The 23,219-nt window shown below is 40.7% G+C and overlaps 1 protein-coding gene across 3 annotated transcripts in view; it reads left to right on the top strand.

The window, feature by feature from the left end:
- SLC38A4 (solute carrier family 38 member 4) overlaps nt 1-14,289 on the top strand; it is a 116,422-nt gene extending 102,133 nt beyond the window's left edge. For all 3 annotated transcript variants that reach the window (XM_040343910.1, XM_040343909.1, XM_040343911.1), the window contains exons 14-16: nt 5,296-5,440; nt 7,094-7,191; nt 12,432-14,289. In XM_040343910.1, the coding sequence (XP_040199844.1) occupies nt 5,296-5,440; nt 7,094-7,191; nt 12,432-12,533 (345 nt within the window). In that variant the 3' untranslated portion in view covers nt 12,534-14,289. The remainder of the gene's footprint in view (nt 1-5,295; nt 5,441-7,093; nt 7,192-12,431) is intronic.
- Nucleotides 14,290-23,219: the final 8,930 nt, after the last annotated feature.

The raw sequence follows: 23,219 nt of genomic DNA, 5'->3' as shown, positions 1-23,219 counted from the left end.
CAGCTGAGTGAACAGCGAACGCCCAGCATTGCGCCCGCTGTTCACATTTTTGGGTGCCTAATAGAGCCTATGGCTTTAATCAGGCACTTCCAAAAATCACCCCTGCCGCTGTAATTCAGGTGCCTGAAAAGGGGCCGGACACCTGAATAGTGGGTGTCAGCAGCAATCATAGATAGATTCATGCAATGCATGAATCTATCTATGGGGATAGAGCGGTTCAGGAGAGAGGGGGCGGCGCTCCTGCGATCTGCAATTTTTATCGGTACTGCGACATTATAGCAGACACATCGGACACTTTTGGCAAATTTTTGAGACCATTGGCATTTATCGTGCAATTTGTGCTATAAAAATGCACTGATTATTGTGTAAATGTCACTGGCAGGGAAGGGGTTAATGCTAGGGGGCGATTAAGGGGTTAACTGTGTTCCCTAGTGTGTGTTATAACTGTGGGGGGAGGGGACTCACTATTGTTGATGACAGATCGTGGTTCCCAGCTTGTAGGAACTCACAATCTGTATCTCCTTTCCTCACAGAACAGGGATGTGTGTGTTTACACACACATCTCCAGGTTATGCCTCTCGTGCCGGCGATCACTCGTGACCAACAGTCACGAGCATCGTCACCCCTGCAGTGCAGCGGGCACGTGCACGCGCCTGCTATCCCGCTTAAAGGGACCGACGTACAACTACGATGGTTAGCCGGATCGCGCAGTATAATGACGGCGGCAGGTCAGCAAGTGGTTAAGATCATTGGGCGGATGTGATGTTTGACGTCGCTTCTGTCATCAAATGGTATGGAGCTGAGTGGGGGCCATCTTTCCCTCACTCGATTCCATGTCTCGCAGGGGAAAAGACCCGATCATCTCTGCCTCTACCGACAGCTCAGGTAAGCGGCGGAGACCACCAGGGAGCAACGGGAGGAGCACCTCTCCCTCCGCTGATAAAAGTGATCAAGCCGTCGTAGAGACCACTTTTATCTGAAACGATTTCTGCTGCCATAACAACGGTATTCAACATCAAACAGCTGACGTATACCGTCGACGTCGGCGTTCCGTAAGTGGTTAAACAGCTTCAGTCAGAACTAATTATATAGTAGCAGGTAACAGCAGCGTCCTCTCTCCGCCCAAAGAATTTTCGTCAGAGAAATTTAATCTGCATCAAACCACTGCTGAACTTTCACCTACTTTCCTTCACTTAGTGTAGTGGAAGGCTTGCTTCCAGAGTTACTGAAAAAATGTTGCATAAGATGTATATTTGGGTGTCTATCATATACCACAAAAATATTTTACATTATTTGTTTTATATGTTGATCTTGCTTTACAATTTGGAGTGCCGGCTATGTGAAAGTAGATTTATTATATTCCAAAAGAGCCTAGAGATAAACATACCCAATAATGCTAATGTAAACTACATTGAAAAATGTATAAAAAACATCAGGAATACCGTTGCTATATAGTCTAAAGCTGACCATTCATTTTTAACCAGGAAATTGACTGGTCTGAGCACTGTGAAAAAAGGAGCTACAAGAAATAAAAATCTCTCACATTTCATTAACTTCCCCTAGTTTGCTTTCAGAGATGGCATAACATGCTGAGAAATCTTCACAACAATTTAAAGTAAACCTGTCCTCAAATATCATGACGCCATCTGAAAAATGCTAACTGACATGCTGCCATGATGACCCACTAGATTTAATAGTGCGCCAATGAGTCAGAGAAAGTACAGTGGAACCTCGGATTATGAGCATAATCTGTTCCAGGAGAATGCTCATAATCCAAAGTACTCGCATATCAAAGCGAGTTTCCCCATTGAAGACAATGAAAACTAAAATAATTTGTTCCGCATTAACTTCGAAGGCATGCAATACCGCATGTGCCCAGAGGTAGGGGGCGCTGGAGAGCTTTGTAAACACACGGAAAGGCCCGAGAACAGCTCGGCTGACCTTGGAAAACCTCAGAAAGGCTTGGGAACAGAATATTTCCGAGTCCTTCCTAGCATTTCCGAACTGCGCCGATCGGCCTCCGATCAGTGCCGTTTGGCCCCCGGCACCCCCCACCTCAGGCCAAACGTGGTACAGCACACCACTGTAGCTTGAATCCTGCTCGTTTCGCGAAACAACACTCGCAAACCGAGTCAGGATTTTGTAAAATACAGTGCACGTATTGTGAAACGCTCGTATTGCGAAACGCTCTTTAACCGCGTTACTCGCAACCCGAGGCTCCACTGTATACACATAAAGAAAATCAGAGAAGTCTATATCTGCATGCTTGTTCCAGGTAAGTGGTTCTGAGGGCAAATTCACATATAGTGTTGTCATTTTATTGTTATTTAAAGCGCCTGTCGTCGCAAGAACACACATTAAACAATTGTTTTCTGTGTGTCCCATTCAAACTGCAACACAGCTCAGAGCTGTACAGACATGCTGTATTTTATCGCAGAGAGTGAACACAAAAGAAAGACAGCTAGTATTTTTAAAATGAGAGCTCAGCAATGACAGCCTCCTTGTTTCTCCAATAGCAGGTTTCATTCACATGGGGCACATCGGCTTTGCCCAGCAGGGGATCTGTCCGCTGATTCCCTGCTGAGCAGAGCAGGCAGGTGACAGGTCCATGCACAGTTTATAAAGAGTGGACACAAACCCAGCCCACTTTGTCTATGGTTGGTCTGGAGTCAACAGACCGGCTGTCCGTTTACACTCAACTGCCGTCCAATCCGATCCACTCTGTTTTAAAAAAAAAAAAAATGCAGATCAGATCGGAGGTAGGCAGGTGTAAACATACACAAGTCCGTTTACACCCGCCTGTCCCACATGGACCATCCGTTCAGGTCTGCCTGAAAACTGACTGGGGGACCTGATCGGATCACTCATATAAAAGGGGCCTAAAGGCTATGTTTGCATTTTACACTGGCCCATACAGACAAGGGGCCACAGTAATTTAAAAAGCACATTGGAAGAGCTTTGTAAAAATATTGTTTACCCATGAAGCTTGCGCACAGGGTGTGTCAGGTGTGCCCAGGCACACCCTAATCACCCCATGCGGTTCCGGAAACCCTTACCGTAGGGCTGCCAGCTTTCCTCCTCTCCCACCGGCTGCTGCTGCGGGCACACACAGATGATGTTTTAGGATGAGTGGGGGAAGTGGTAATGTCATTTACCGGCCCGCCCCTTACCTTTGTGAATGGACACAGTGATTGGTACCAGGTGTTTGAGCTTTGGGGGTGCACACCCTAATACAATAGGCTGTGCACATCTATGAGCTTGGCCTAAATACTCCCAATGTTTACATTTCCACATCCCAGCCTATTTCCAGGACATGGGCTACAACAAAAGAAAGACATTCAGTGGCCATTTTGTTGTAGCCCAGAGTATGAGATAGAAAGAAAATTCAAGCAGTGTGTGAACCCTGCTGGGAATGTGCGACTGAAACTTGTAGCTTGTCAATCAATACCTTGTCAGACCTAGTCCAGCCTGCTGCGTTCTAGATTGAAAGAAGTGCCTCTGTTGATAAAATAAAAAAAAGATCACTGTGAACTACAGTGTCTGGGGACATGTGAGACACAAATGAAGGAGGGTTTGGCTCAGTCAGGGATGATAAATGACATTCATTTACTTTATGAAGCGTGTACTTCACATAGTAACTGGATTTATTATATGTTTAGTATTTATTTAGACAGAACATTTATTTTTTCATTTTGGATAGAGTAAGGCAGGGTCATAACACCTGTCGGTTTATTTTTTGCCATCCATGTCCCATTGGGGAGATTTCCCTTAACTTCCTGTCCGATAGCCAAAGTGAGAGGAATTCTGTTACTAAGCCTAGGACCATGCATTCACTATATCTGGTCTTCCACAGAATATGGAAATGCAATTTTTTTAGTAAATACAAACTGCTAAATACCTTTTCTCATCTGCAGTTAGAGCAGTCTTGTGACTTCTATAAGTGTCTTGTTAAGGCCCATTTCACACTAATGCGACTTCAAAGTCGCGCGATTTTGCCGCAATTTCAGGGATTGCTTGTATAACTGGCATCAAAGTCAGACCAAAGTAGTGCAGGGACTACTTTAAAGTCGAAACGACTTGAAATCGTACTAATGTGAATGGTTGTCATTGGAAATCATGGGGAACTACTTCATGCTACTTTGCAGTCCCAAATCGTGGGACAAGTTGTACAAGTGTGAAATGGGCCTAAAGCTTGTAGGAGGAGTTTTCATTCTCCCACGATTGTCACATGACAATGCAGGACCCCCGACCCTCTGTCCAGACAGTGCTGATTGGCCCTGTGCTAATGACATGCACTCTCCCAAGAAAAAAAAAACTCTCTAGCAATACACACCAAACTGAGCATGTGCAGCCTGCCCCTTGGCTCTGTAAATATAAGGAAATATATTGGATGTCAGTGAAAGAAGGAGATGATCAGGGAAGACAGGATCAAACAGCCTGTGTACACAATGTAGAGGATTACCCCCTTAGGTTCCACAGTGAGCATAACAAGCATATACAGACTGATTTTACTATTGTGGGTTTAGTAACACGTTAAGGAAATCCTTTGGGGACCCTCAAGTCACCAGAATGAGTGTCCTAATTGGGAAATTTGCCCTCTATTACTTTTCTGGAGACAACCCAAAATTTGGGGATTTTCTTTTACTTTCACTTTCAATGATCGTGATAAATAGGCCAGATAGAGAGGGGGACTACCCCTAAAGGGGGGCACAGACAGCAATAAAAACCTAATACTGTAGGTGTTCTAAATTATCTCCACTCTGTTCAAAACTAAAAACAAAAAAGTTTTGCCTTTAGTTGAACTTTAAGCTTTGTATACACCTAAAAATTGCCTGGAACCTGAGAGTTCCACTTACTGGATTAAATTAAGAAACAAAAAAAACATTCATGCACAATACTCTATATTTAGTTGCCAAAAAAAAGGAAAATACTTTTTGTTCCTGTTTTTCTTATATATATGTCCCTACTATAATCAATAAAAACTAAATAAGAAATGCATGCAGGTGCGCATTTAGTTACTCAGATAGTAAAAAAAAAAGATACAAATTCTGTCTTTTTTTGGAAACTCCTTTTCATAGATTTTCAGTAGCTGGATGAGCAATAAATTGTGCACCTTCACACTATGATGCAGTTTAGACTCGCTGTATATTTTATTTGTCTCAAATAGAATTTCTTTGTTTTCTACAGAACAAAGTGTTGTGTATTAGAAATGCAATATTCACAGCTGTTTTGCTTTTATAGCGGTAAGAATTGTAGTCTGTGCATTACATATATTATTTCTTTTATGTTTTTCAGATCCGCTCATCACTCACTACACTGTTATTTCCTGGAAGGCCATTTAGCTTGCTTAGGCATTTCCTGATTGCCTTCGTTCTCCTGGCTTTTAATAATACCCTTGTCATATTTGTGCCTACTATTAAGGATATCTTTGGCTTCATTGGTATGTTTTTCAGTCTACTTTTTTGAATATATTTAATAGTGAATCTAATATGTACGGTAAACAATAGGTAAACTTAAGGTTTTCGGGAGGAGCAGGTTTGGGCTTGTTCCCCTATTAGGTGTTTTCCTGGAATATTCCTCCTGCTGTGGTATATACTGTAGTAATCATGTCATGCAGCAAGAATAATTCTATGGTTGCTAACCCCAGAATATTATATTTCTATTAGCACAGTGCCAGAAAAAAAAATTATGGGCACCAAACTCTGCCCCATTCCAACAAAAATAAAAAATGTTTAGTTGAGTTGTTTATTAATTAAAACAGTATTAGATCCACAAGCAAACATTTATGATATTGCAGCTTACCACTTCTTGGATGTGATGGCTGTATTAGTTTGCAGTGGTGGCTGGTACTCAAGGCCACCCCAGCCAGCAAGCCAAGAAAGCACCACCCACAGGCGCATTGCTCGCCCATCGCCTGCCAGGCCTTTGCCAGTCCCGCACTTATCCCATCCAGGTTGCGTCTTCCCCCTGTATCTCCTCCAGAGTCCTGGCTGTCGGTTCTCCTCCCAGCCAATCAGGACTTAGGACTCCCGGACAATCTCTTTGTTTAGTAGGAGAAACTGGAAGACATTGGGGAATATTAATTTGCTAAAAACACACAAAACTGGGTGGGCTCCGGGCGCAGTGCTCTGCACCCAGGCCCACCCTTTTTGAATCCAATGAGAGTCTCAGGCTCCAATCATGTGCTTTGAAAAAAAAACCCATTGGAATCCATGCTTCTGGCACCCTACATGTCAGGGGCGGACTGACAACTCATGGGGCCCCCGGGCAATAGAAGATTATGGGGCCCCCGGGCAATAGAAGATTTCGGGGCCCCCGGGCTTACAGATGGCCACCAAGCCAGGAGGCAGTGCGAGGTGGGGCAGCTAAAATCTCAGGATTTTCACATCAAAAGCATGTTGATATTGGACATATCAGGGACAGATGTAAAAAAAACACAGATTTTTACATACTGTCCCTGGTTTTACTGAGCCTGGCAACCCTGATGGGGCCCCCTAGTGGCATGGGGCCCTCGGGCAGTGCCCGAGTGCCTCAATGGTCAGTTCGCCCCTGCTACATGTAGATTAGGGGCCATGCGCACGGATTAGGGGGGTGGCACCTCTGCGCCCTGCATGAGCGGCGTCCCTGTTAGTTTGCCTTTTGTTCTTCTATTTTCATCCATTAATCCAGCCACCAAGTTTTTCCAACCACAAACTTTCTTTATTTTTATCATTATTTGCTTTTATTTATTTCATGTAAAACCTTTATCCCAAAGGTACTTTGTAATTTAAATGTACTTTGTACATTATTGGTATTCCAGGTAAATATAGCTTCACCAAATGCACCAAGCTAAAAAAAACATTCTGTACTCATTAGTAAGTCAACCCAAATGAAGAGAATTTAGAAACAGATGTGTTATCTATTCTGAGTGCAGTTTCAGTCGATTCTTTAAATGAATGATGATAGAATGGCGCCCAGCTAAAGCACTTGACTTGTACAAACAGCTGTCATGCTAGTATTTATATTTATTGAAACATATTTTAGTGTTCCATCTTATAAAAGGCATTTCAAGTCAGTAAAAAAAATGAATAATCCAAATGTCTTATAATTGTAGGTGCATCTGCAGCAACAAATTTGATCTTCATTCTTCCAGCTGCATTCTATCTACGAATAGTGAAAAAGGAACCTTTCCGTTCCCCACAGAAAATTGGGGTAAGAGCATAACAATTTGGTAAAGATTCAAATTTCTGCCAGTCCAGTACAAATGTACCTAGCATTCCATAAACTTGGTAACAGAGGACATTTCCCACATACAATTTAGAGGGTTGACTAGCCCAAGGAGAATTTTTTTCAAAGATGCCAAATGATGAGTTGGGTTGTGAAAGTGGACCATTGACATTTTTGGTGCATCATCTAAGACCCAGGAAAAATTGTAAGATGTGGCAGCACATCTTTGGCCACATTACGGGTGCCAATAGTAAAGATGCCGGTGCCACCGAGGGAGGACATGGGGAGAACACGGTTGCGATGAGTGCATCACTGGATCATGAGATCGTGAGTGTGTGTTTATTAAAAGTCAGCAGCTATGCTTTTATTAGATACTGACTTTTAATAAACAAAAAAATGACTAGAAATTCGCTTTAAAGCACATTTACGTCTTGGCTCTTCTGGCCACCAGAGGGAGTATTGATCTATTCATGACATTATGTCTGATGTCACAGTGAATAGCACAGTTTTTACAGTACGTTAATGACAGAGAAAGTTTGCAAAACAAAGGTAACATATTGTGGTGCTTGGAATTGCTATGATTAATCACTTGAGCTCTGCTAACTGCTAATTTAACTGATAATTGCATGGTCATGCAACGCTTTTTTTTTACAGAAATAGAGCTTTCTTTTGGTGGTATTTGATCATTTTGTGATATAAACAGAAAAATACCAAAAATTTAAAAAAAAAAAAAACAATATTTTTACTTTGTGCTACAAAACGTATCCAATAATAATAATAAAAATTTAATTTCTTCACCATATTTGGACGAAATGTATTCTGCTACATGTCTTTGATTAAAAAATCCTGATAAGTGTATACACTGATTGGTTTGCTTGAAACTTATAGCGCCTGCAAACTATGGTATAAATACTGAATTATTTTTTTTATATACCACTAATAGCGGTGATCAGCTACTAATTGCCACTGACATTAATACAGTGATCAGTGATAATACTATACACTGTCACTGTACTAATACACCGACTGGAAAGGGGTTAACATCTTTGGGCAAACAACGGGTTAAATGTATGCCTAACTATGTGTAATATGTGTTTAGTGTGCTGCTTTTACTAAACGACCTCTACGTTTCTCATCCCTGAACACCTGACAGATCGCTCCCTCTGTACAGAGCTTTGTGTTGATCGTCAACACAAAGCTCTGGGTTATGATTGTACACAGTCGATCAGCAGGTCTCGGGTGTGAAGCATTCACAATGACTTGCTGATAGGCTCCCACTGTGTACAATCACACCGGGTGCCAGGGAGGGGGGGCGCGTATGCATGCTTCCTAAAGTGGCTAAATATTGCCTTCTAAGCATTCCTTTCAAACCTATATTACAGAATCTCAGCAGCAGTTAGGTTTAGATGTTACTGTAAAATGAATTCTTAATAAGTATGTTTTTTTACAAGTTGTATTATTTCCGATTTCATAATAACTGAACAAATGTACTTGCCCTCACCCTTTTTTTTTGTCCTAGCCAGTTGTCTATGTTAAAACAAGTTGTATTACATTACACACCCTAAAAATGTACAGGCATAATCTTAGAACAATGAGTCATCCTTTTAGAAAAATTGGTGAATGTACTACAGTAATGTTATACATGATTCACAGCTGTAGGGGGTGCTGTTCCACACCGCATAATGTGGTTATTCAGCCCAAGTACAAATCGCAGTAATCTGACCTAAGCCATTAATAGTTTATCCTATTTTCGCAAAAGGTGCAACAAATTATAGAAATCCTCCAACATGTTGAAACAAACATACTATTAGACTGTTAAAACAGCAAAAATTTCTAGACTTGGAAGTAGAATTCACATCTTAGGTGCTGTTGCATCTTTTGCACTAACAGACAAAATATCTGTCCACATATGGCCAGCACAACTGCTGCAAACTTGCTCCCGTGCTGCTCACATAACCAAATGATTGAAGTGCCACAAAATGCTGGTTTAAAAAAAATTCTATTCAAATATGTATTCCTAACTCATATTTCCTTATTTTTTCTGCTGTGATCCAATTCCCTGTTAGAGGCTGGCTACATTCATTCTCCAAAGTCCCAATGTATGTAGGAACATAGCCACCCTTTCTTAATTGAACTAGGGACTAAGGCTCGGTTCACACTACCTCGACCTGAAAATTGCACGACTTCGCCAGGTGACTTTGGTGCTACTCTGGTGCGACTTTGGTGCAAGTTCAGCGTGACTTTGAAGCAACTTCGGGGAGTGCCTGTGTAATATTCCTGTAATGTCGAATCCAAATCACATTAATTAAGATGAGGATCCGACGTGAATGCGACTTTAATTTAATTCTATAGGCTGAAATTGGACAGAGGTCGGACCAAAGTAGTGCAGGAACCTTTTCCAAAGTCACACCGATACAAGTTGGACCAGTTAACCACTTCCCGACGGCCGTACGACTATATACGGCCGCAGGGTGGTTCTACTTCTCTGGGGCGCCGTCATTTGATGTCCGCCCCTTTCCGCGTTCCCCGCGCGCGCTCCTGAGCGCGCAGCGGGGAACTTCTGTGCTGGCCGTGTCCCTTGGACACAGCCAATCACAGATCGTCGTGAACGGCCAATCGCCGTTTGCTAGGCGATCTGTGCGGCCAATGAGAGATGATCTAATATGTTTACATATGAGATCATTTCTCATTGCCGACTCTCACAGACAGCGGTGCTGTCAGGGAGGGAGGAGACCGATCTGTGTCTCTTGTACATAGAGACACAGATCGGTCACCTCCCCCAGTCACCCCCCTTCCCCCACAGTTAGAACACTATATAGGGAATACATTTAACCCCTTCCTCACCCCCTAGTGTTAACCCCTTCCCTGCCAGTCACATTTATACAGTAATTAGTGCATATTTATAGCACTGATTGCAGTATAAATGTGAATGGTGCCAAAGATTTGTCAAAAGTGTCCGATTTGTCCGCCATAATGTCGCAGTCGCAATAAAAATCGCAGATCGCCGCCATTACTAGTAAAAAAATAAATAATAAAAAATAATAATTCTGTCCCTTATTTTGTTGGCGCTATAACTTTTGCGCAAACCAGTCACTTATTGCGATTTTTTTTTTTTTACTAAAAATATGTAGAATACGTATCGGCCTAGACTGAGGATAAAAAAAAAATTAAAAAAAATTGAGCTATTTATTATAGCAACAAATTAAAAATTTTTTTTTTCAAAATTGTGGCTCTATTTTTGTTTATAGCGCAAAAAATAAAAACCGCAGAGGTGATCAAATACCACCAAAAGAAAGCTCTATTTGTGGGAAAAAAAGGATGTCAATTTTGTTTGGGAGCCACGTCGCACGACTGCGCAATTGTCAGTTAAAGCGACGCAGTGCCGAATCGCAAAAAGTCCTCTGGGCAGGAAGGGGGTTTAAGTGCCCAGTAAGGAAGTGGTTAAAGGGGTTGTAAAGGTTTGTCTTTTATTTTCTAAATTGGTTCCTTTAAGCTAGTGCATTGTTGGTTCACTTACCCTTTCCTTTGATTTCCCTTCTTAATGTTTTTTTTCTTTGTTTGAATTTCTCACTTCCTGTACCTCCTCTGTAAGCTTTCCACCATCATCTGAGCGGTGGAAAGTCAGTCAGAACAACTTACTGAACAGCTTACTGAGGAGGAACAGGAAGTGAGAAATTCGGACAAAGAAAAAAAACATTTAGAAGGAAAATCGAAGGAAAAGGTAAGTGAACCAACAATGCACTAGCTTAAAGTAACCTATTCAGAAAATAAAAAAACGAACCTTTACAACCCCTTTAAGATGACTCTCATAGGGAACCATTGATTTTTACATGTCATGTGACATGTGCTCTCAAAGTTGGAGCAATTGTTGCGACATTGTGAATCGAGCCTTAGGGATGTGTAGTGTGCATAGAGCAATGCAGATATCCACTAATAACTAATATGCACTACTCATTCCAAACAAATTAAAGTGACAAAAAGGAGAGGACTGGGAAATAAAAATGCAGCAGAAAAACAATAATAAGAGCTTGTTTACACTTACTTCCAAAAACATTAGCTTTAACAAAGTGTGTCCGAAGCCTTGAAGTGTAAACTAGACGTTAATGTGTGTTGACGCCGGAGCAAGTGCAAATGATCCCTAAGGGTCTTTTCACACGGGCGGAGCACCCGGCTGACTCCGTTTTGCTCAGTGGAGTATCGATCCCTTGATCCCCGCTTAGCAAGCAGATGACAGGTCAGTCTCCGCTCACTTTGCAGAAACGGACCTGTCAGAGCCCTACTCTACTCTATGGGGAGATCAGATGAAAATCGGATAGTGGTGGATGTCAGCAGACATCTCACCGCTGACATCCGTCACTCCAAAGGAGTGAATGAAGCATTCGATCAGGTCTGCCTGAAAAGCTGACAGGGGGACCTGATCGGAAAGCCCGTGTGAAAAGGACCTAAGAACCAATTTCTTGAAAATAGTTTTCATGGCCTTAATGGTGATTGTAAAGTCACTTTTTTTCTCTGTAAAAATAACAAACATTGCTCTTTTGCAGTGGATTTGCCCAGAGCACCCCCGATCCACTTTTTCTCAGGTTCCTCTTCTGTGACCTTGGCCCCTCCCTCCTGTTCTGTGCCCCCACAACAAACAGCTTGCTATGGGGACACCTGAGCCCCGACCCAGCACGGAGCCCCGACCCGGCCCCTCCTCCTTGCTTTCCTGATTGCCTAGCTGATTTTGACTGACAGCAGGTGTGTCTCAGACAATCAGGAGGGACAATCTCAGATGGCTGAGACCCTCGTGGAAATCGCTGGATAGAGAGGGGGCTCAGGTAAGTGTTGGGGGGGATGGGGGATATTGCACACAGTAGGATTTTTATCTTAATGCATAGATAATGCATTAAGATAAAATGCATTAAGATAAAAAAAAACTTCAGACTTTACAATTCCTTTAAGTGGTGGATGTGTATAGTTTATTTTTCAAGAATAAGTATATAGCTACGTGTAATTTAATCTTTTGGGAGCCTGATCCCAGGAACAGAGATCACATGGCTGTGTGATTAGTACTGGAAGGGGCCTGGAAGATCAATTTACAGAGGAAAAGTATTTCAACTCATGTATTACTAATTTCTCACCACTACAACAAGATTGTTAGAAAGCTTTATGTTAATTTTTGAAAAATCGACTTTCTGTACAGGATGTTCAATGATCAATTTCAATGTTTTTCTTTTGCCCTGCAGGCCCTTGTATTCCTTATTGTTGGAGTCATATTTATGATTGGAAGCATGGGACTTATTATATCCGATTGGATCCTTAACCCACTTTCCTCCAAGCATCATTAACCCCGCCTGTGCCTTAACACAAGAGTGAATGGCTATAAGACAGTTTTTCTAAATGAGTCCAAAGACTCAATGAGTCCAAAGACAAGTCCAAAGACTTGTTGGTACCAACAAATGTGATACTGAACACTTTTTTAGGGGTGATTATTTATGCATTATACATGCACATGTTAATATTTCTAGAACTACTGAAATTGAGTACATGGAAACAAGTGATACAATCATGGATGAGCTGCTGGAATAAGGATCAATGAAGGATACTGGAGAATGGATTATGCCAGAACTCTATTTTTGCAACCACTGCTCATGTCTTTAGTGGAGACGGATTCTGAAAAATGTGCATCTTGGAAAGTAAACATACTTGGACTTTTTTCCTTAGAAGCCCTTAGTGGATTCCTTATCCCTGGATCGTAAATATAACATCAAACCTAATAGTGAAAGCCAAGCTTCAAAATATTTCCTTCATTTTTTTAATAGAGTGATTTTTTTTTTCATGTGTGTTCCTATTGGGTAGATTTCCCTTCACTTCCAGTCAAGACAAACAAATATCCCCAGTGGGGATGTATATTAAAACAAAACTACATTTTTTGAGGCACTTAGAACTTCAGATTGTTTTATTGCCACCCTAACACCCTATCCTAGTGACAATTGCACCCACACCCCCATTTTTTTTTATCTTTTCATTGGGGTCACAAACAAAATGCCTTACAGAAATGTTTAGTCTTTCCCACTGTATCAATAATAAAAACGCTGTCTAGATTTTGGCTTTAAAGTCCTTCAAAACCTCTGTTTTGAGGATATCATCATGGCCATACATGGCATAGGATTTTATTCACAGTCGAATTTGAATTTTCTCATCTTATTTCTGGTATTTTGCACCTAATATGTATGAATAGTTGAACCATTGTACAGATTTTTGAATGTATAGTCCTGAGAATCTGGAGTTATAAACCTTTAGGTCTTAATTTATAGTAAATATGGAAATGTAGGGTGCCCTGGAGTACAGGAATTTTGTATGCATCAGGAGCTATCAGGAGAAGAGGAAAGGCACTGCTGCACTTAGACACATAGGGTTAAATGATCCTGGGAATACATTTTACGTGCAGCGTACCTAAAGGTTCTGGTTTCCTGATATCTAATGGATCTGGCCTTATCTGAAGAGGGGAAAACTAAGAAAAAATACCTAGATTATAAGACATAATGTGCAAATGATCATGCCATATCCAGACCGTAAATTTGCCAGATACGGTCATTGTATAATTTTATCTACCCAATTAGCTGTTTAATATTTAATAGCTTAAGGGACCTACAAACATACAGGGGCTGGCTGCACATATCCAGTTTCTTTTCTTATACCGATGTGCAAACATGACTTTTAGAGACAGCCCTAGCGCCAGTCTATCTTGGGGAGAAAACAGTAGCAGACATCTGGGAAAATCCCACCAGACCAAATAATTCTTCTCCTAAGAAGGTTTAGGCAGGGGTTGCCTGCCAGAGTCAGGAAAGGCTTAAAGAAGTATAATTTTTTTCTCCAATTAAGTCATAATTGAGCTAGATCTATTAATGCTTCCCTACCACAATGTTATAGGCATATTTTGAAGTCTGCTGATAATGTTATTAAATTTCACATTGTCCGTACTGCAGATTTGGGAATTTGTGCCCTTGTGTGCATTAGTGATGAATTAGGGAAAAACTCATATTTTCTGTTATCCTTTATTTAAAAACAATCCCCTGAATATTAAAATGTTGGTCTGTTAAATTGTTTGTTGGTTAAAGTGTATGCATAGCCAAAACTTTTTGACTTTTGGATGGGGTAGGGAAGGGTTCATTTTTGCTGGAGAAAATTCCCGTTGCTTCCTGTTCCGAAGACACACCAGTTGACAACGGTTAACCCTCCTCTTATGTTAGCTTTCTGTTACTATCCATGATGTTAACGGGTCGGTTTTGACCCGTGTCTTAAATCAGCCATAAAATACCCTCTGAACAATTATTTATCATCCAATTTGTTTCTTACCTCTTGGTTACCTTGTTAGGCTTCTTTATCCTTGAAAAGATTGGTTTTAATATTTTTGGTGTGACCCCTTAGACCTTTCTTTTGATAGCATACCTCTCATTTTCAAATTTAAAAAATGGTAAAATAAACCTCAATAGAATAGAAATGTATTGGTCCTATGTTTCTTTACTTTATTTAGAGAAGCAGACAAGTAGGCAAAGAGATAGGCCCCTCCCTAACTACAGCTCACAGGGTTGAGAGGTGATTGGCTGTCAGTGTTACTAAGCAGAGAGAGTGTTTATGATTTCAGTTTTGGCACTTATTAGTGTCCTATAATCCTATATTATAACTGGGTCAGAATTGACCCTAACACCATAAACGTCTTAATTTTCACCACAGTATTTTATAATTTAGTGAAACGGATTCTTTTTCTATTACATTGTTTAAATAGAGGTTCCTGACAAAGTAAAAAAATCTTGATGCAATAAACAAATTTATGTGATACTTATAGACATTCAAAACCTGAAAACGGGTAGGTTCTGATCCTAACACAAGAGGAGGGTTAAACTGTACTGTAAACTGTAAATTTTGGGATTTCTCAATTTCTGTGTCTGTGACAATGGTCACCAGAACAAATATAGATGATAAAACCTTGTGGGAACACAGACAAAAACAAAAACATCCCTACTCTAAGGCCCCGTACACACGACCGAGTTTCTCTGCAGAATTCAGCCAGAAACTCGGTCGGAGCTGTATTCTGCCGAGAAACCCGGCTGTGTCTACACTTTCGGCCGAGGAAGCCAACGAGGATCTCGGCGAGGAGATAGAGAACATGTTCTCTATTTCCTCGTTGTTCAATGGGAAATTTCGGCTTGCCGAGATCCTCGGCGGCTTCACAAGGAACTCGACGAGCAAAACGATGTGTTTTGCCCGTCGAGTTCCTCGGACGTGTGTACGGGGACTTACTGTTCCTTCTACTCAAAACTAAAAAGCAAATTTGACGATGCATACAGTAGCACAACAGACACACTTTGCTCTTCAAATTTGCATCAGACACTTTACTCAAGCATAATTGCTTGATAAACAATAAGCTAATGTATTTTCTTTTATGCCCATAAGGTAATAACTAGACTATAAAATACACCTTTATTTTTATAGCAACCAAATTATAAATGCAGAGAGTATATGGACATTGTTTTACTTCTGTCCTATTTTCCCAAAGCAAGCCATCAATTTTCTGTAGTATATATATCCAAAGATACTCCATAATACTTTTATTTAACTAGCCATTGTTGAATGTGGAGCTGGGTTACTGATAACAGCAAACCTTATTTATAAAAGTGCCTGAAAGATTAATTTTCTGTAGGACTGTCCCAAACATCCACATACTGTATATCCCTCCTCCGATTTTTGCTGCGCAAGTTTGAAGAAGAGAGAAAGCATATGTTTGGGGCAGCGCTGGCCATTCTTAATTCAGGCAAAATTGAGACCCTGTATTTGAACAATACCCATTTACCATATTATTGTGTCTTCCACAATGACCCTAAGTAGTGTATGGGTAGCACTTAGGATCTGGATAACTTGTTATAGACTGATAATGCCTGTGTAGTAAATATGTTCAGTGCAGGAAACTGGGATAAAAAAAGGTATATAAATATGTATGTATATAGTATCCTATTTCTTTTCAAATCTTAGTGTTATTCTAAAGAAGAATAGTATATGTGTGTGTTGTATAATTTTTAGTTCTGGTACACTGAAATGTGTTTTCTAGTATTCCTAGTACATGTGGTACATTGAGCCATGCTTTCTAAATTATGTGATTTGTGAGATGTTTATGTTTTATAACGTTAGATCCACACAAGGAAGTGTATTTATAAACCATCCCCACTGGGTCTTTGGGAAAACGCAGCTTGGCAACTGGCATAGAAGATACAGAAAGTAAAACTTAGCTAGCCTGTCATAATCTAAAATGCAAAATCAAAACTAGGACTCCATAACATCAACCTAATACATAAAACTTGCGAGTATGACATCCTCTTAAATTAAATGGGTCGTCAACAAGACACCAATGAGGGTCAAAGTTGCCCCGCTCAAACACACCCAGAAAACTGCACGTCAGCCTAAACATTTATTTAGTTGTTATTCCTGATACCCTTGCTGTTATGCAATTTTACAAAGTACTTCTGTAACTGGATGATTCCAAACCACACTGAAGTCATTTTAAGTGGAAGTATTTCCTGTAACGAATGTACCATTATTATTATTAGCAGCAAACTACAGTCAGCCAAACTGTGCCAAAGCTGCAGCCACTACAATACATTTTAAAGACCTGGGTCCATCAATGTCCTTTCTATCTAAAGGACGGATATACGGGACTCCCACACTATTAGTTGCAATTAGTTTGATAATGTCTTCAAGTTTTACCTTTGGTGGCATAGCTGCCATACCAGGATCAGACCTGCTATTTGGCTATGCCCCTTGCTGTAAAGTTAGATGCTTGTAACAATTTACTTATTTTTCCATCCAGGGTTTTATTTCCCTTGTGCAGAGCAGGCTGGACGGTCCTTATGCTATTACAGTATGTAGACATTGCCCTAACATATGACTTTAAGGAGTTCATATCAAACATTAATAAATATGTGTATACACGGATAAAAGGGTTCTACGTGGACTGACAAGGGAGTGCTGGTAGGGTGCTCCCACACTTAGCTTTTCTTTCCTTCAAGACTCATACTCCAACTCTGGGGCAAGTCATCAATGACAGTTAATTGGATTATTGCAGTCCCACTTGCAGGCTCAATTGCCCTGTACTTATTGAATTTCTTGTTTAGCTTGTCAGTAAAATTATAAAATATTAAGCTGTACATTTCTCCAAACACTCTCAAATGAGCTCATATCAACTGTTAAAGAGTATTTTACTATTATACCAAATGGTGTTAATTTCAACTTTAGTGCATATGTACATTTTAGCAGAAGATACCTCAGACTAATGATTAACTATACCTTTTTAGATATATCATTACAGCAATATTTATTTACTGTATATGCACAACTCTCTTAGAGCTCATGGAATATAGTGATACTTTTTTTCTTTGGTATGGTTTGCTATATTTTCTAGTATATGGGTACTTCCCTGTTTTCATAATATGCTAGGTTTAAGAAAAAAAAACAACTGTATTGTTCTCTCACATAATTAATAATAGACCAGTTGGTAGTATATACTTGTATTATACTGTATAATATGTTTATGTTTTTCTTTAAACAAAAAATGCCCAAAAAAATTCAGGGAGTGTGTTTAACAGTGATTTGAATGGGTTTTTCAAAATGGAACTGTGCTGTTTTACTAAACTTGTTTGTAATATACTATAGTTTTTCATAAAATGTTTTTATAGTAAGGAAAAATAAACTCTAAAACACTTTGAACCAAATGTCGCATTTATGTTTTATTGTTCCTGCTCAGTGCTTTATAGAATACAATAGAATATATGTGATGTTCATATTAGTGACAGTTGTGCTCATTTATAAAATAGAAGAATTGTCTAAAACCTTGTACACACTTACGGAATTCCCGGCTGAAGACAGAGATTCCCCAGAACTTTTCTCTGCTCTGTGTTAAACGCTTGCCTGTTCATTCACAAACTGAAGCATAGTAAATGCCTATGGATCTGTTCTATACTGCATGGTAAGACTTTGGTGGGTTGCCATGATGTAGTACTGCATGACAGAGTACAAATAATTTAATAAATGAGGCCTGGTAATGATTAAACTGGATTTATATTTATAATAGTTTATTCATAATGCTTTTCTACAAGTTTGAAACTGAAGCAAACACATGGCACATACTGATATAGTTTCTATGAGCAAAGCACATCCTTTTCTTATCATGTAACAAGTGCACAAAGTAAAGTAAACATATCGATGCACAAGGTAAAAAAAAAAAAAAAACAATATAAAATGTAAGAAATTATGTATTGAGTTAATTGCACACAAACAATATTTCATCCCAGTTTTTAGTTTACTTTTTGGTTTTAACATTTATTATCTACAAACTGACATGTTAACAGCATAATGCTGAGTAAGTCACTTAAAACAATTAGTGAGCATTGCCTTTTCTCTGTATATTCTTTAGAATTCAGCAAGGTGCATATCTAAATGAGATCTCCACTTTTGGCTCCATGCGATGTTGGAAGCCAGAACATGACCTAAGGCTAGTCTATATGTATAGATGTCTCCCATTCAGCCTGCAGGTTGAACAGGAGAAATGTAGTAGATCCCTCTAACCACTTTAAACAGCAGCTATTGCATTCATCTGAATGGATATCATCACAGCAAATATGTTTTCAGTCTGCTTCTTTTACAAAAGTCCAGATGAAAAGCCAACTTTTGATGAGCCAAGAGGTTCCAATGGGGCAATCTACAGATTGAATTTCAGCTGTTGCAGCAGGAATCTGGCAAAATTAGAGCCACATATAGCAGGTTTTGCTTTGTCCACCCAATATTGACATATCAATTTTATGTGGGATAGTTCTACATTTTTTGCTAGAAAATTACTTAGACCACCCTAGCCCCCCCCCCCAAAAAAAAAAAATCATTATCTATATATTTTAGGCAGAGGCCCTAGAGAATAAAATGGTGGGTGATGCAATTTTTTTATGTCACACAGTATTTGTGCAGCGGTTTTTCAAACGTAAACGATGCTTTCACAGACCAGTAACCAGAAGTGACAAAATACTCATCTTTTACTGTTTCCTAGACTAGAGATGATCAGAGATGTTCTGGTCCTCTGTCATCCCTATGGTAAGCCTCTGGCTTCAGCCCTGCGCTCTCCCGTCCCTATGGGGGCGGACCCCTTCCACCACATGTTAAAGTGATCCAGCTGCTTTTTAGCCACCTGCATTGCTTTAAAAATTTTCAGCATTGCCAGCTGACAAAAAAAACTATCCCGGGGGCAATGACTACAGCTGCAGCCATGGCCCCAGGATACCTGTTTCAACCAGAGGATGTATGAGTACATTCTTTTGGGGGAAGGGGTTAAGGCAGTGGTAGTCAATTTACTTGATGAAAGGGTCCTTAAGGGAGAGTCCCTTACATCAACAAAGAGCATATATTGTTGAGTATGTTTATTGCTACAAATTGGTAAGAGAGTGGACATACTACATTAGAGGGTCAGAGACTACAGACTCGCTACAGGCATAGTTGGAGACTGTGGACATGCTACAGTTGTGGTTGGAGAATGGGTAAATTCTGCTGGCAGAGACAGAGGATATGTTACAAGATAATGATAGAGATTACTACCATTACATGTCAGCAACCCAAGGAGCTCCCTTAAATGGCACCACATCTGATATTATTTATCAACATCCAATATAAAAGATTTAGATAAAAACACAAGTAAGAAAGTGTGAAAGAAATAAACAAAATTATTTATTTAGTAGAAATCTGTTTAATAAATAATTGTTTCTCAAGTGCCTAGGCAAAGAAAATACTGACTACTGGTTGCTGGGATGGATGGCCAAGCTAAGTAGAGATGTCTTTATCAACAGGGTCTCCAGAGTTTTAGGACATTGAAAAGAGAAAATGAGCCCCTGGGACTTTAAAATGAGGCAAGCATGGGAGCCAGCAAAGTAGAGTAAAATAGTAACATGGTTTATTAAAACCTGACTATATACATCGACATAAGGCCAAGTAGTTGGTCATGATAGCATATTGCTTAACTGCTTGCCGACCAGCCGCCGCAGTTATACGGCGGCAGGTCGGCTCTGCTGGGTAAGATCACGTAGCTATACGTCATCTTGCCGAGCAGCCAATAGGGGCACGCGTGCGCCCCCCGCTCGCCCCTGACTCCCGCACGTGTGCCCGGCGAGCGCGATCGCCGCCAGGCACACGCGATCGCTCGGTCACACACAGCTCCCGGTCCTGTCAGGGGAGAAATGCCTGATATAATGTATGAACAGAGATCAGTCATTTCCCCTAGTGAGTCCACCCCCCCCTACAGTTAGAACACACCCAGGGAATGTCACAGTACCGAAAAAAATCATTAATAAAATATTAATAAAAATGCCATAAAACTATCCCCTATTTTGTAAACGCTATAACTTTTGCGCAAACTAGGGGTGCACCGAAATGGAAATTTCAGAACCGAAACGAAACCGAAATAAAATAAAAAAATCAATCCGAAACCGAAAATTATTTATCTTTTTCTCCCCCCTAATTTAATTTTTTTGAATGGGCACAGTGGCTGCGTTTGATGGGCACAGTGGCTGCGTTTGATAGGCACAGTGGCGACGTGTAATGGCGCAGTGGCTGCATGTGATGGCACAGTGAGGCTGCAATTAACGTTTTTTTTGGTAGTCAGAGAAGGCAAGCATGGCTCAATAACACACAGAAGTTAAAAAAAAAACATTTGAGTGTTATTGAGCCATGCTTGCCTTCTCTGACTACCAAAAAAAACATCAATTGCAGCCCCACTGTGCCACTGTAAAAAAATGGTAGATACATTTTTTTTATCTGCCATTTTTTCATTAAGAAAGTGCTGGTCAGTCACCTCAGTCAGTATTAACCACCACCCCACCCCCGCCCCCCAATCCAGCAATTTTGTTTGTTCTATGATCTAAGTTCTAACTTATTTTCTAACAGGTTCTGTTGTTCTGCTAGTGCTTACTTTTTTGGAGCACACTGCTCGATTCCTCCTAAGCAGGCAGTGTGACTATTCTGTGTCACAGGCAGCTCCGACACAGCGCTCAGAGTCCTCCCTTGCCTCCGGCCGTGACGTCACGCGGCTCACGCCGCTGGACTGTACCAAGAGACTCCCCCATAGGGGGAGTAAAAAAATCAGGAAATGGAGCTAGGAGGACTCCGGTGGAGCGCGATCGACAGTCGGCACACAATTTGTACAGTGCCACTGCCGCTGCTCGCGCTCTGTACTGGTCTGGCGGCCGCAAATGCATCTGTATAAGAACTGCGCCCCCTCCTAGACTAAATGGTACAGCCCAAAGAGGGCGGTCATTATCGGCGATTTTAAATGTGTTTCGGCTTGTCCCTAAAATTGCTATTTTCGGCCGATATGTATCGGCACCGATATATCGGTGCATCCCTAGCGCAAACCAATCAATAAACGCTTATTGCGATTTTCTTTTACGAAAAATATGTAGAAGAATACGTATCGGCCTAAACTGAGGAAAAAAAATTTTTTTTATATATTTTTGGGGGATATTTATTATGGTAAAAAGTAAAAAATATTCATTTTTTTTCAAGATTTTCGTTCTATTTTTGTGATAAAATATCACCAAAAGAAAGCTCTATTTGTGGGAAAAAAGGACGCCAATTTTGTTTGGGAGCCACGTCGCACGACCACGCAATTGTCAGTTAAAGCTACGCAGTGCCGAATCGCAAAAAGTGCTCTGGTCTTTGACCAGCAATATGGTCAGGAGCTAAAGTGGTTAAAAACATGCACATGTTGTATATAATATTAGAGTTATACTAGCATCTAGAACTGCTCGCTTCTTCAGGAGTAGATGGATAGGTGCAGTCTCTAACATGGCAAAGCCGTGGTTCCATGAGGTGATCCCCCCAAAGGGCGGCCACACGATGCATCTGGCCCAGGAGCTGAAGGGATGGGGCAGACAACAAACCGCCACAGGAGCATGCGAAGGACAGACATGGCTCGATGGTGAAATTGGTGTTGACTTGTGTGTCTTAGCATTCAGGATAAACCACAGTGGATGTGTCCTCAGTTTGTGAATCAAGTAACTTTGTGTGTGTACTCGATTCACACACTGAGGACACATCCACTGTGGTTTATCCTGAATGCTAAGACACACAAGTCAACACCATGTCTGTCCTTCGCATGCTCCCGTGGTGGTTTGATGTCTGCCCCGTCCCTTCAGCTCCCGGGCCAGATGCATCATGTGGCCGCCCTTTGGGTGGGATCACCTCATGGAACCATGGCTTCGCCCTGTTAGAGACTACACCTATCGATCTACTCCTGTTAGGAAGCTGGTTTTTGATGTTGCACAGCTCTCGAGGTTGTAATGTTACACAATTAAAACCTGTGGCTTTGTGTAACAAAAAAGGTCAGGCTTGATCAACCTGCTGGCTTGTACACAATTTTTGAGCAATTTTTTGAGCAATTTTTGAGCAAAAAACACAGAATGCATCCAGGTTAAAAAGGGTTGCTCTACATCATTCTTCTATAGCATTCACAGCATTATACAGTAAGTGGGTTGAATGATGATGGGTGTAATTTACCTGGAAGAAAAGCGGCATTGAGCAAGTGAGTCTGCAGAGGAAAGCACTGGATATAGGGTGTCTGTGACTTATAAAATATAAGATAAGATACTATGTACAAAGCTTTCCTCTTGGGTAGCAGATAGCAGCTACTTATTTTTGGTTTTACTTGATAATTTTAGGGGCAATGAAAAAGATTTCTGAATGTGTTTTATATGTTCTGGTAATGGTTGTGATCTGAGTTGTCCTGTCTCCTATTTTAAAGAGATACATAGTTACATAGTTAGGCTGAAAAAAGTCCATCTAGTTCCACCAAAAAAAAAAAAAATTCTATAACCACAGTTGATCCAGAGGAAGGTGAAAAACCCCAGCAAAGCATGATCCAATTTGCTCCAGCAGGTAAACAGTTCCTTCCTGACCCCCCCCCGAGAGGCAATCGGATATTTCCTGGATCAGCTTTACCTATAATT

Source organism: Rana temporaria, chromosome 3 (assembly GCF_905171775.1).
Source record: "Rana temporaria chromosome 3, aRanTem1.1, whole genome shotgun sequence".
In the NCBI taxonomy this organism is placed as follows: Eukaryota; Metazoa; Chordata; class Amphibia; order Anura; family Ranidae; genus Rana; species Rana temporaria.
The sequence above is the reverse complement of the archived record's forward strand: the minus strand, read 5'-3'. Positions and strand labels throughout refer to the sequence as shown.